The 14,972-nt window shown below is 41.4% G+C and overlaps 1 protein-coding gene across 2 annotated transcripts in view; it reads right to left on the bottom strand.

The window, feature by feature from the left end:
* WLS (Wnt ligand secretion mediator) overlaps positions 1-14,972 on the bottom strand; it is a 113,473-nt gene that overhangs the window by 61,556 nt on the left and 36,945 nt on the right. For both annotated transcript variants that reach the window (XM_060139772.1, XM_060139773.1), the window contains exon 2: positions 14,583-14,855. In XM_060139772.1, the coding sequence (XP_059995755.1) occupies positions 14,583-14,855 (273 nt within the window). The remainder of the gene's footprint in view (positions 1-14,582; positions 14,856-14,972) is intronic.

Below are 14,972 nucleotides of genomic sequence, written 5' to 3'. Positions count from 1 at the left end.
CTCCTGGGAAAGCCTCTTTCCTATCATGTAATGTTGGCACCCCCTTCATCTCTGTCGGTCTGTCTGTGCACCTCTCCGCAAACTTGCCTCTGAACAACACTAGGCCTGGGCAGCGTCCTCTTGCGTGCCTTGTGCCAGTGCCTCTTGTGTTCCCTCAGCCCCTGGCCTTCCCCTCTCCCACTGCACCGCCTACCGTCGTTTATGTTTATCTCACTCCTGATGCAAGCTGGGCCCGTGGACTCTCATTCGTGCCCTCCACCCCCTACAGTCGAGCCTCTTGCTCAGCAAGGCAGGCACAGCAGGCATCCCTTACTAACTGCTGAACATAGCAACCCAGCTCCCTTCCCGCGAGGGCTGATGGGACCCAGGCAAAGGCATTGCACTTGTGGCCTTTCTTATCTGTGGGCAGGACCAGTTTCCACTTGTAGGCAATTCTACACTGCATCCAACCAGGAGCCCTATTAACCTGCTCTCCCTCCTAAGTTGTTCTCACAACAGCAATCGGGCTACGTTTTCTGACATTAAAGAGATCCCAGAAATGTGTTTTCTTAACCGTAATTCAAAAAGAGACATGTACCACAATGTTCATTGCAGCACTATTTACAATAGCCAGGACATGGAAACAACCTAAGTGTCCATCAACAGATGAATGGATAAAGAAGATGTGGCACATATATACAGTGGAATATTACTCAGCCATAAAGAGAAACGAAACTGAGTTATTTGTAGTGAGGTGGATGGCCCTAGAGTCCATCATACAGAGTGAAGTAAGTCAGAAAGAGAAAAACAAATACCGTATGCTAACACATATATGTGGAATCTAAAAAAAAAAAAAATGGTTCTGAAGAACCTAGGGGCAAGATGGGAATAAAGACACAAACGTAGAGAACGGACTTGAGGACACAGGGAGGGGGAAGGTAAGCTGGGACGAAGTGAGAGAGTGGCATGGACATATATACACTACCAAACGTAAAATAGCTAGCTAGTGGGAAGCAGCCGCATAGCACAGGGAGATCAGCTCCGTGCTTTTTGACCACCTAGAGGGGTGGGATAGGGAGGGTGGGAGGGAGACGCAAGAGGTAGGAGATATGGGAACATATGTATAACTGATTCACTTTGTTATACAGCAGAAACTAACACACCGTTGTAAAGCAATTATACTCCAATAAAGATGTTAAAAATAATAATAAAGGATATTCTAAAGACATAAAAAAAATAAAATAAAAATTTAAAAAAGAAATGTGTTTTCTTATAAAGGAGGTCTTGTATTTTAAAAAGAAATAAAACAATGATTCCCTAAAGCTCACATATTTTTTTTTTTTTTTGCGGTACACGGGCCTCTTACTGTTGTGGCCTCTCCTGATGTGGAGCACAGGCTCCGGACGCGCAGGCTCAGCGGCCATGGCTCACGGGCCCAGCCGCTCCGCAGCATGTGGGATCTTCCCGGACCGGGGCACGAACCCGTGTCCCCTGCATCGGCAGGCGGACTCTCAACCACTGCACCACCAGGGAAGCCCTAAAGCTCACATTTTTGAGTGCCTATTATATGCAGACATTTTCAGCTGCACATAGATGCCAGCCAGATGTAAATGATCACCTGCAATCTCAAAATGAGGAAACTGGGAAGGAGGCAAACTATGAACCAGGCTTGCCCACCTCCACCACTCCAGGCCTTTCCTATCATGTCATGAGTTCGGGGACGAGGTCTGTTTCTTGCTCTAGAAAAGCCACTAATTAGCTGTACAATTGGAGTAAGTCACTGTACACATTGTATTCTTTCATTAATACTGAAGTTGAACGTATGATGACTAAGGTCCTTCTAGTTCTAACATCTCATGAATGCAGAAAACTAAACCACTAGCTGCTTGACTGCCTTCTACCTTTGAGGCACTGCAGTAAAAACAAAGAACAGTAGAACAATTCCTGCCCTCAGGGCACTTATAATGGAGTTGGAGCAACCAGGGATAAAAACTTGATTTTGACTAACATGAGTTAAACAGAAACAAATACAAAAATACCAGACTCCATGGCAGTCCTTGAGAAAAAACAAAGTCATAACTATAAAAGGACAAAAGTGCATTTCAACAATGGTTTCTCTCCCCCTGCAAAAATATCTTTGTGCTGCTGGCAGGAAAAGCCAGCTACCAGAAGGGATCCCGTCTATTTCACGGGAAAGCTTTGTTTCCGACAAGTTTCATAAAGGAAAAAGTAGGCTAGAACAAGCTTTTTATTTCCAACCCACCTTTTCTTCGTTCCCATGAATGAGGAGGGGATAAGAATGACAGCAGGCAGCCAGGGAGAAAAATAATATGGCTGGTGGGTCCTGACCTCTTGGATTCCTGCCGACAGAGAAGCCCGAGAGGCAACATTTAATTGTGAAAAAACCAGCCTTGCTTGCCTCTTATCTTTCTCCTCTGTGACTTAAAACCCACAATTACTGGCAACCCCTAGATTCCAAGTCACTCAGCTGGTGGTGGCAGCAATGGCTGTGTCTGTAACTGAAAAGAAAAAGGGGAGTTCGATTTTACCTGCCTCGGAAGCCAGCCTTGTGCGAACACAGCCCTAACACAGCTTTACGACTTCTCCCATTAAAAAGTTCACAGATGCCCTCCCGTCGGGAAGACCACCATGCGAGAAGTCCAGATGGAAAAAAAAGAAATTCGATTTCCAGCTGCTGTATAATTCAAAGGACAAGCTATGAGTCTCAAATCCTGAATTCCACATTTCATTTCAGCCCTAAATATGTGATTTTCAATTCCTTTTCTCAAGGATCAAACTCCAAATTTCTTAGCCCGGTCATCAAGGCAACTCACCGACTGGCCCTCTATCTTTCAGGAGCTTATCTTTTCTCTCCAATCTAGAATTCTTCTAACAAGTAAATTTACTGTCCTTTGCGTACAACACGTCATTTCACAGTATTTCACGGTGGAAAAATATGGGTCTTAGTTCTGCCTTTCTCAGCTGCAAACCAGATGACCTTGGAGAAGTCACATACCTTCTATAATCTCAGTTTGCAGACCTCTAAAAGCTTGTCACCCACATACCTCCACTCCCATCTTGACTTATTACTCTATTCCCAAACATTTTAATTTACATATTCATATGTTTACAGTCAAATAAAATTAAATCATCCCTTGTGGACATATTCTCCTAAGGATGCTGAGAATTTCCCATAACTTCTATTTTACAGTGTTCTCCAATTGCTTAGGTGGTGATCAACATGAAATTTGGCACTCATGGGGTCTACCTATACCATGAAGTTGGAACTCTTACCTTGAGATTCATAAACCTCTAAATTCCACAGACGACCTTCAGGTCTTCTGTTGAAGTATGAATACAAAATATTTGAATGGGGCTTATGCACATTTTTCTCCCAAGGTCAAGGTCCTTGATCCAAAGTTAAGAACCACTGTCCTGAAGTAATGAAAGGCCTAAGGCCATCATCCACCCAGGTCCTTGTTTTGCACATTTGACCCTGCTGCCTCCCTTTCTAGGCTACTATATTCTCTCCAGAACTCACGTTTCTTCTCTCTGCTCAAGTCCAAGAATAATAACTCACCTTTACTGAGCATTTACTCTGTACACTTACTATGTAGAGGCCTCACGTGTATTTTATTCTAGTTTCATCCTTAAAACAATCCTAATAAGGGTGGTACTACTATTATATCTATTCTGTTGATTAAAGAAAATGAAGTATAAGGAAGTTCACAAACTTACCAAAAGTGTCATATAATTTATAAGTGATAGGTCGGGGATTTGGCCCCAAAACTCTGGCTTCCCAGAACAAAATAAGGCTGCCCTTGGATTGTTTCTTTGCCATCAGATAGTAGACAGTCACAAATTCCAACATCTCCTTTAAGACTCCACCCTTCAATACTCAGTTAAAAAACTATCTTCGCAGTTAGTTCATCATTTCCCCTTCTGTATTCACAGAATATTCTGGGCACTTAGCACTGAACACATTAGTGTGATTTTTTTGTTTCTTTCTCTCTGAACTAGACAGTGAGCACCTAATTCTTTTGACTACATCTCAAGTATTTACTGTGCCAGGGGCTGTGCTAGGGACCCAAAGATGAACAAGATACAGTCCTTGCCCTCAAAATTCAGTCTTTCAGGATAGAGAGAAGTAAACAAAGAAGGGTCATGATGTTTTTTGAAACTGTATTATGAAAGATAAGGACTTATCTTTATACCTTAATTCCTGAGTAAAAAATGCCAGCACGTAGTAGAAGCCCAATAAATAAGCAATAAATGAATGCAGGACATTGGGAGGGGGGCCTCAGAAACTGGACTGTTAAATTTAAAAGATCTGCCATCCCTTTATGAAAACTCTTTGAGGTTATTTGTATACTGACTCACCTAAAAAACTGTTTCCTGTGTTGGTGTCTATGATACATTTTTTAATGTCAGACTAAAAATACACTTCCAGTACACCAACCCTGTCTGCCTACCCAAGGACTAGAAATGAACACAAGGTAACACGTAACAAAATAAAAGACAAGAAAACTCACTCATTTCAACACTAAGTTCACCCACGAACAAAGAGGCATCCATCCCCACTGAGCAGCATCTTCTAAAATGGTTACACTTAAGGGTCTTTGAAGTAACTGATTCACAAAGCTGAAGGGATACTCATGAGATTTTTATAGAGCCAAAAAATCTTAAGTGAGTCATGGACTCTTCCACAAAAGAGATGTAGAGTGGATGGAACCTTAGGAGTCATCTCGTATGATTTCCCACTCAGATCAGGAAGGCTCTCCAGGGCACTATGCATGGACTCATGCCATAGACTCAGTGGGATGAAGGCACTAGAGTTCCAAGATTGCTTTCACTTATAACCCCTCTATTTCTCAGCTGGGGGACTTTGGACAAATCATTTAGCTTCTCTCATCCTCAGTTTCCTCTGATTTTAGAAGGGAGAAGAACTATTAAGATGATCAGATAAAATAAAATAAAGTTGTCTTAATCAGAGATGATTTGCTTGCAAGTAACAGGATTTTAGGCACGCTAGCTTAAGCAGAAATTAGCTGGTACAAAGGTATCTCAAGAAACTCAGGACACAAAGTGCTGACCAGCTTGAGGAACCAGAACCAGGAAGAGAAAACTGTCAGAGAGAGATTCATCATTTGCAGTTGATCATAATTATACCCCATAATTATGGTCTCCAATTTTCCTCTTTGCATCTGATTTTCCCAATCTGCCAAACAACTTTTCTCTCCAACATCTCCAACACCTCTTGCCCAGGTAGCCCCCAGGACTTTTCAGTTTAAATGCCAATGAAGGTGGGCCTAGAAATAGTGAATCCCGATTTGTTATAAGAGAGAATCTGATTGTTCCCCCTTGGGGCAAGGGCCCATCCTAATCCAATCAGTTGTGGCTGGGGGACTGATCATGTGGCCAGGTGCCCACTCAGCAGGCACGGTGGAAGCCCACACTCAGAGAGGAGAGATAGACAAGTTCTGCAGGAAAATGACATGAGGCCAAAGCAAATGGCTGGCAACACAGACAACCACCAGCACCCCTAGTACAAAAGTACTTTGTAAAGAAATCACCACCAAATGCAAGTTATCACTTGGGGTCATCATTATGATTCCCCCCTCAACCAGCTTCTGGTTGATTACTACCAATGACAGGCTGCTCACTACTTGAAGAGACAGCCTTTTCATTGCTGAACAACTTCAACTATTAAAACTCTTTTCTACATTGACAGTAACTTTTTAGAAGATACTAAATTTAAATGTTTACAATCTTCCCCCAACCCTTACCTTTAAAGAACACATAATCTTGCTTGTTAGGTCAGGCCTGGGCTTTCCTTTGTGGTCATAATATGAATAACCAGTGGGGCAGGAAAGATAGATTCATTGGACAATTACTTTAGGAAACAACCTAAACCAGAACAATTAAAAAACCAGAACCTCTTCTTCCTTTAAAGAATTACTACTACCTCTCCTACTAATACCATTAGCACTAACTTACTAAAGCAAAAGAGGAACTGGAACCATTTCTAGCATCAGCGTGCAGACAGTAGGTAGATGTTGAAGAAAGTGGTTTTTTCCATTGTAGAATCCCTGGCACCTTTGCAAGTAGAATTCTGCTTTGCTTAACAAAGGATTTTCTTTCCCCATCTAACTTTCTTTTGCTTTGAAAAGCATCATCCAGAAAATAATTTTACTTCATATTTTCTTAGGTTACCCAAAATAAAGGTATGATTTCCCATAAAATAACCTCATATTAGCTATGTGGTGATTGGCTGGCATTTAAATATTAACAAAAATACCCCAAATTAGAAGAGGAGGTAACAGCACAAAGACACCTTCTATATAGTGGAGCACCAACAAGGAATCTGCTGCCGCTGGTGGCTCTGCTGCTCCCATTTTTCACTGATGTCACCAGGCTTTTATTTTAGTAACCAGGATATACTTGTTATGGATGCAAAGAGAATCTCCTCATTTATATTCTAAACTCAGAGCAGGAAATGAGACACATGGGTGATCTGCAGCTGTGGCACTATAAACAGGACCAGCCTACCTCCTAGTCTAGATTCTAGACTGCACTACATTTCCTGAACTTGGGAGATGGAAAAAAAAAAAAAAAAAAAAAACCAGAGAGAATACACCATTTTAGAAAGACCAGCACAACTTCTGTCCAAGAATCTTAGAGGCCGCTGTTTGGCAGAAGGCTCACTGCCCTGTATACGGTAGCTACTTGTTGCTAGGTACCATCCACCTGCCTACATGGCTGATATACACCAGGAGATCCTGCTCTGTCTCCAGCCAGCTGTGCTACAGTGGGCAAGTATTATAAGGTTTCCTCATCTAGTAAACTAAAGGACTAGTTCTTTAACATTTTGGGGCCAAACACCCATTTGAAAACCTGACAAAAGCCACAAACCCTTTTACTCCCAAAATGCACATAAGTAAATATGACTAAAATTTCACACAGTATCAGGGGCTCATGTGGCCCTTGAACCCTACCCATAGACTCCTGGTTGAAGATAATTAGACCAGCAGCACTCTAACCTATCTTCCAGTGCTCAGAGTCTGCAATCACACAGTTGATGTTTAGTAACAATTACTGCAAATTATTCAACACCATAGATGAGTGTTTTGCTAAGACTAAAGACCAATCCAAAACGATCTAGCTTCCAATGTTAAATTGACTGGTAAATCAATGAATGACTGGAAGGAAGTGGGAGGGACTGGATAAGCAAACTATAAACATTAATAAAACATCTTGGGAAGGTTTTGAGAGGCCAACTCTGTTTCTCAACTGGATTTTTTTCATTTGGAAATATATAACACGAAACCATTGAGCCAGATATAGAGATCCAGACAGCTTTATAGTGATGCTGTCCAAGTCACGTGCTTACACCCATCACACCCAAATCAAACAAAGCCAAAGGTTCCCACGCTCCCGCCAATATAAACATGTTCACAATGGTTAATTCCAAAGCTGTGCCTGATGATTCCCACAAAGGGAAAGATAATCTATCAATGAGAGTAAACTAACATGATGTCCTTAATAGTCACTATCCTGGGTTAATCAACAAAATATGGTCTTCTTCCATGATTTCAGTTTCCTTCTGTTTCAAGTCAGTAGGTAAGACTGAGTCATGCTTGTAAGTTCTAGGTTCTAGCCTTTGTTTGAAGGGGAAACACAACTCCATAAGAAAAAGGACTGGCCGTGTAAATCCTTCTCAAATAGTGACAACCTCTTAACCTTTACCCACCACCTCAAACCCCACTCCATTTAAGTCTGCCCCATCTTTCTGGTGCGTTTTGAGCTTTTTCAGCTTATCTTTTTTTAAGGAGGAGGGGAGAGAGGAGAGGAAAAATTTGAAGTTTTTATTTCTGCTCACACTGACTCTGGGGCAGGTAAAGAAATTTAAAAGGTAACTTAAAAAATCTTGGTGTCACCAGCCTGTAATAAAAACTGTCCAATCAGAAATGTTTCTTATAGAGACTGTGACATGGTCATGAATCAAAGAAGGTCTCTATTAAGGGAGGTGGGGGAATGGGAGTGGGAGGGTAGAATTAGATTTCTTCTCAGTGACTTGCTTCGGTATAGTTTGTTAAAGAGGATTATCTGATGAAGCATGGAATTCCAGTTATGTGAATACCATATTACCAATGGTCTGCTCCATCACAGTAGTTGTAGTTTTATGGTGTACAGAATCCTCTGCCCCATTAAGCTCTCTTTGTGGACTCTTCCCAAGGGGCATCTCAAAATATAATAGAATTAAGAAGCATGACTCTTGCTGATGGTCAACAATAAGATCACAATAGGATTCCGTCTTTCTTCCTTCTATAAATTCGCCCCTAATCATTTTAAATAACATGACAGTTTATTTTTTACAGTCAGCAGATTGTTGCTTTATTCTAACTGTCTTCATGTGGTGTCTAACTAACATTCTATAATCGATACACAAATGGAAGCACACAATCATTTCATAAAAAGTTAGGCAATTTCCTCTCAGGACACTCAGCCATCTAACTTGAAAAATGACTGGGTAATAATATCATTCTACTTTTTTTTTTTTTTTTTTACTAGAAATGTTGTACAGAAATGTTTTCAGTTTGAGAAAAGAAAAATCACTTGTTATAGAAATAATTCCATCGTTACGTGTAGTCATTTGCAAGAATGAAACAAGCAAATAAGACAATACTCAATTATAGCGTACAGCACGGGGTTCAAAGCAAAACATAATGACTTCATTACCTAAGAACAGAATAAACGCTCTGGCTTTCCCCATCCCACACCATTTATCAGTATTTCTTCAGCCTAAGGGATTTTTAGACCCCTGAAATCCTAGATTTACTACTCAAGACAGATCAATCCACCTTGAGGCTTTCTGCCAAAGAATTTCAGTGCTTCTATTTCAACAGTAGATTTGAAAGCTGGGTAGAGACATGTCAGAAAAACCCTCCTTCTTTGATCTCTCCACCCAAGTTCCTCAAAAGAAGCCCCATGTAGAGTCTGAGGTTATGCTAAGTATGTGACTTGCAGTTGTAATCAGTAGAGCGACATTCCATTACAAGTGGGTACCATTTTAGCCAACTCAAACCTGTATTTCACAAATACATACATAAATTAAGTGACTGATAAAACACTTTAAAAAAAAATGACATACACCCACTCTAGAGGATATTTTCAAATAACAGAATTTGCTGTTACGGAACAATCTAAGCCCATCACATAGATAAGCATTCATTTTTCTCAATGCTCAACCATCCAGACACCAGATGTTTAGGTTGACTTTCTTTTGACACTTTTTAGTCCACTCACACTCCCTCCATTTTCTAACTCTCCAGAGCAAAAACTGAAGTTCTCTGTCTCTTTCAGCTCTATAGAAGCACCACGGTTGCGCCCTGACAAACACGTTAATTCCATGCCTCTGAAATGTTTAGGTAAAAGTCAGCAGTGACCCAAACATAGATTTCAACAGAAAGGTCTGCTCAGAATTTGTACAGTCATCCCTCGTTATCCATTGTTTCCAGGACCACCCTCCACCCCCAACCCTCAGCAAATACCCAAACCTATGGATGCTCAAGTCACCTATACAAAGTACCATAGTACAATAGGCCCTCAGTATCCAAGGATGAGATATGGAGGGCCACCTGTAATTGGCATTTACTGAAAGGTCCACTTCCTAAGCATCTAGAACTAGATTCTATTCAACTGGCTTTCCCTTCCCAGATCCTGCAGATTATAGTTTTAAAACTATCACCATTTACAAGTTGAACTGGCTACTACTTTTCATACTTATTACTGAATGACAACTGTAGGTTTTTTAAATGTTTATGTTTTAACAATGAGAGGAGGGATTCTGTTTAAAATTGCTTTTTCAAGTATGGATTACTTTTATTGAATAATAAGCATGGAATATCGTATTTCTTAACAATCAAATAAAATATACACATTCTCTAAACACTTTTATTACTATACATTATCCTATAATATCATCATTTCCCTCTGAAAAACATCAGTCTGATGAAATCTTGAAGTTGATGAAACAATGACCAGTTTTTAAAGTGAATGTCAATGCTTATTCAGTTTCTGATGGATTGTCAAGATTTCAAATCCTAGCCAAAACCTGTATCATCTTAAATTGAAAGTTTAAAAGGAATAAACAGGGCTTCCCTGGTGGCGCAGTGGTTAAGAATCCGCCTGCCAGTGCAGGGGACACGGGTTCAAGCCCTGGTCCAGGAAGATCCCACATGCCATGGAGCAACAAAGCCCGTGCACCACAACTACTGAGCCTGCGCTCTAGAGCCCGAGAGCCACCACTACTGAGCCCACGTGCCACAACTACTGAGCCCGATGCCTAGAGCTGGTGCTCTACAACAAGAGAAGCCACTGCAACGAGAAGCCCGCACACCGCAACGAAGAGTAGCCCCTGTTTGCCGCAACTAGAGAAAGCCCACGCGAAGCAACGAAGACCCAACTCACCCAAAAATAAATAAATAAATAATTTTAAAAATAGATAAATTTGAAAATAAAATGAATAAAATTTAGCACCAAATGACTGTCCTTTAAAATATACAGTCCTTAGATTATTTTATCTGCTCAAAGACCCTTCAAAGATACATGAAAACTCTGAATACATATATATATATATACACATATACATATAATCCTAACTTTAATTTCATAGTCCAAATGTGAAATCTCTTACTACTTGAAATCTGAAACTTATTTCACAGACTGTCTAGGAAAGTTTAAAGAAAAAACAGGATTGGCCTGACTTTTCGTTCCATTTGAGGTAATATTGCTAGAGCTGAATCTCTGATAAACAGAAAGCCATCCACATATAATAGGATCTTGTTCACCACACTTATCTTTTTTCTTCTGCCCCATCTCTTGCTGTCAGAAAGGCATCCAAGCAATGATAAAATATAAAAAGTGAACCGGCAGCTGTACATACTCTTTAATATAAGGATCAGGGTAAAACCCAGACCTACCACGTCTTATAAATGAGAAGCCCGCACACCACGACGAAGAGTAGCCCCCACTTGGAAGATAATTTTTTAGTGTGCCCCTATTAAGTGCAGACCCTCACGTTATAAGAAATTAAAGTATGTTTCTAAGATAAAGAATCTTTAGTCCACTCTTTTTCTAGATGACGATAACATATATTTTGGAACCCGAAGATGTACTTGGGAAAAAAAACTATAAGATGCATTCACATTTCATTTACATATAGCAATGTTTTAGTTAAAGCCTTACCAGCATAGGCTTTATTTATTTATTTATTTTTTTGTGGTACGCGGGCCTCTCACTGTTGTGGCCTCTCCCGTTGTGGAGCACAGGCTCCGGACACACAGGCTCAGCGGCCATGGCTCATGGGCCCAGCCGCTCCGCGGCATGTGGGATCTTCCCGGACCGGGGCACGAACCCGTGTCCCCTGCATCGGCAGGCGGACTCTCAACCACTGCGCCACCAGGGAAGCCCCAACATAGGCATTTTTGATGTTTAGAATTAATATTTGATGGGAAACAATTCATCTGTGAAGTTATTAAGATATGTGATAGGTTCTGACCACCAGTAAGGATAGGGTGTGAAATTTCCCACACATCCAACAATTCTGATGCCAGCAGGGTGTCCTACAATTCAACTCAATTCTGACACTATCCACCCAGAGATATCATCAGATCCCACAGGTTAAGGGCTCAGTCGCACAAAACTGCCCCTCTCTTCAGACACTAATCACAAGCCCAGGTTGTTACCTGCGCTTCTGACCTACTGGCTACAGATTGGAGGATCCCATGATCCCCTCCTTAGACTTCAGACGCCAGCTGCCAAGTCCAGGTTGTTACCTGTACTTCTAACCTAGTATCTACGAGCTAGAGGTTCCCACAACCCCCTTCTCAGGTTTGATTAATTTGCTAGAGCTGCTCACAGAACTCAGAAACCCATTTATTCATTAGATTATAGGTTTATTACAAAAGATATTAAAGTAGATACAAATCAACGTCCAAATACATAGGGCAAGATCCCTAACAAAGGAGCTTCTGTCCTCATGGAGTTTGGGGTCCAGTATGGTGCCACGTGGAAGCATTCTGATTCCCCAACCTGGAAGCTCTCCTTCTGGGTTTTTATGGAGGCTTCATAATATAGGCTTGATTGATCAACTCATTGGTCCTCAATGATGTCCATTTCCCGATATTCATGCCCTATGTAATCTCCCTCAAGTGTGGGCTGGACTTACTTGTTCACTTCTAACCAGTAGAATACAGTAGAAGAGATGAGATGTCACTTCTAAGACTGAGTGGCTTCTGTCTTAGGCACCTGCGTTTTCTCTCTCTCTCTCTCTCTCTCTGCCTCTCTCTCATCACTAGCCCTTATTGGGGGGTGGGGGGGGGACCTACTGTAAGACAGCCCCACGGCAAGGCCTATGTGGTGATGGAACAAGGCCTACCAACGACCACATGAGTGACCACATGAAGCAGATCTCCCCCAGTCGAGCCTTCAAGCCTTCTCATGAGACTGCAGACCAGAACAACCGCTTGACTGCAACCTCAGAAGAGAAGCTCAGCCAGAGACTCCCAAGTTAAGCTGTACCCAGATCCCTGACCCAGAGAAAGAGGGGGATAATACATGCTTATTGATGTATGCTGCTAAATTTCAGGATAATTTGTTATACCCAGCACTAATACAGTCAATACGGAGCAATTATTTAATTTCTATTACAGAGTAAATCATTTCCTTTATACTTGGAGCTAGGAGTCTGTCTGGGAACATTATTCTTGAAATACACAACAGGCAACCAGATAACAGAGAACTCTGTCCTGGACCTTCACACCAAAACATAAATAAGCCAGTTAACCTACCGATGTCAGCCTACCATGGCTCCTCCAACTGTTGTAATTCTCCTTTTCTTGAATACATTCTTAGAATTAGGAATATGAAAACCCAAACCTCAAGATATATACATTAGCTTTAGTCTCAGTTTTTAACCTCATAGCAAAGTTTCCTGCCCGAATCTCACACATTATATGGCATATTCCTCTCGTTATAGCACTTATCTTTCCTTATGGTATGTTTAAGTATCTTTCTCCCAGCCACTTCTTCCCTAGTGCTTTGTTCAATCTTGCATCTTCAGTACCTACTGCTTAACACATGGTTGAGACTTAATAAAGCTTGAATGAACAAATGTGTTATGCAAGCAATGAATGAGTAAGCAAGTCAATAGGCAAGAGAATAGGGATGTGGGAAGTACCACTTGAATGCTGTTACGAAGGTCCAGATGTGCCCATCAGCCATTACTTCTACCTAAAGTGCTCTTCCACTTGCACCCACCCTCACCCCAACTCTGTCAGGGTTTTCACTATTTAACACTCACCTCAAAGATGTGTCTGCTCACCTCTACACACAGACACACACACACACACACACACACACACACACACGTGTGTGTATGCGCACCAAGGCAGCCTTCCCTTTCTCTGCTCTGAAGCCTTTTCTTTATGTTCCCACAGCTCCTGGGTATAACTTGGTCACAGCACCTAGCACACTATACTGTAATGACTTGTTATTTGCCTGTCATTTCCACTTAACTATAAGCCCCTTGAAGGACAGTGTCTTCACATGTAACCACATGTCCAGCTATCAATTTGGTATGTGGCCGTAGTGGGTACTCAAAAACAGTTTGAAATAATGGGTAAGAGACTGAATGAATTAGGGGTAGGGTGGAAACTCTACATTCTGAAAAATTATCTTAGCATAATCTGTTCCAGATAAAATGTCAACCAGGCACATATACTGCTCCAACTCCTAAACAGAGTAAAATCAACGTGATTGTGTATCAAGATAATTGTTGATACAGGAAAATTAGAATTGAAAAAGTGCTTTAATCTATGGACAGGCCCTAGGCAGAGCTGTCTTCAACACACCTTTTTCTCTTTCACTCTCACCCCTGATCCTGCTTCAGTAAAAAATGTTCTCTTCCTTCTCAATTTCAGATTCCCTATACTGTCCTCAGATGCCACAAGTGGATCTTCCTCTCCAAAATCACCCAATAATCTCCTCACAAAATGTTTATATGCCTCATGCCCTCAGAGTGTTGAATCACAACTGAGTAAGCTAGAAAAATAACCCGGTGTGTGGGAAAATGGGTGCTTGTGGGTTGGTGTTCCCATTTTGACAGGTATATTTTTCTAAGGCAATGGCTTCACTCAAAGCCCAGCCAGAAAAGACATTTGCAAAGATGCAACCTTTCAGAAACCCTCAAATCACTCCACTAGGATGAGTCCCCTCTCGGCACTAGAGAGGTTATGAAACTTGGTTAGGGCAGGGCTCTGGCCACCTGACTTTGAATTCCAGTTCTTCCATTCTCTAGCCTTCTGACTTTGGGCAGTCTCACTGATGCCTGAGTTTTCTATGTGTAAAATGAAATAAGACCTACCTCTAGGAATTAAATGGGTTAATTCAGGTAGAGTACGCAGAAAAATGTCTAGTAAGTAGAAAGCAGTCGATAATTGTCACTAGTAATACTCTTATTTTACTGTTATTATAACTGGCTCTGAAAAGCCTGAAGAGAGAAATTCTCCAGGACAGGAGAGGGATGGGGAGAATGCACTTACTGATTTGGTTGTTCAGCTTGAATGCAATGTCCAGCTGCAGGATAAACAGCATGAACTGGAACCAAGAACTCATCTCCATGGAGGGGAGGGGAATGTGAACAGAAAACACAATGTCATTGGCTTCGATTTCCCTTGGAATCGCTTCCTCAATGTCTCGGATCTTGTCACACTGGTTGGGTCCCCAAGGCATTAACCATTTTGTCTTGTGATGGTTTTTACGGACATCCACACATTTCACTGACATGTAGGACACTGCCGTTGTGGGTCCTGGAGCTGAAAAGAGAATATTTTCCTGTTTTAGAAGAATCATCCATGGAAGTGCCTATTTCTGTCTAATACTCTTTCCACTACTGTCCTCTCTCCATTTTTCACACCACCTTCTATAACTTG

Source organism: Lagenorhynchus albirostris, chromosome 2 (genome assembly GCF_949774975.1).
Source record: "Lagenorhynchus albirostris chromosome 2, mLagAlb1.1, whole genome shotgun sequence".
Classification (NCBI taxonomy): domain Eukaryota; kingdom Metazoa; phylum Chordata; class Mammalia; order Artiodactyla; family Delphinidae; genus Lagenorhynchus; species Lagenorhynchus albirostris.
Note: the sequence above shows the minus strand (reverse complement) of the source record. Positions and strands in the feature narration are given on the sequence as shown.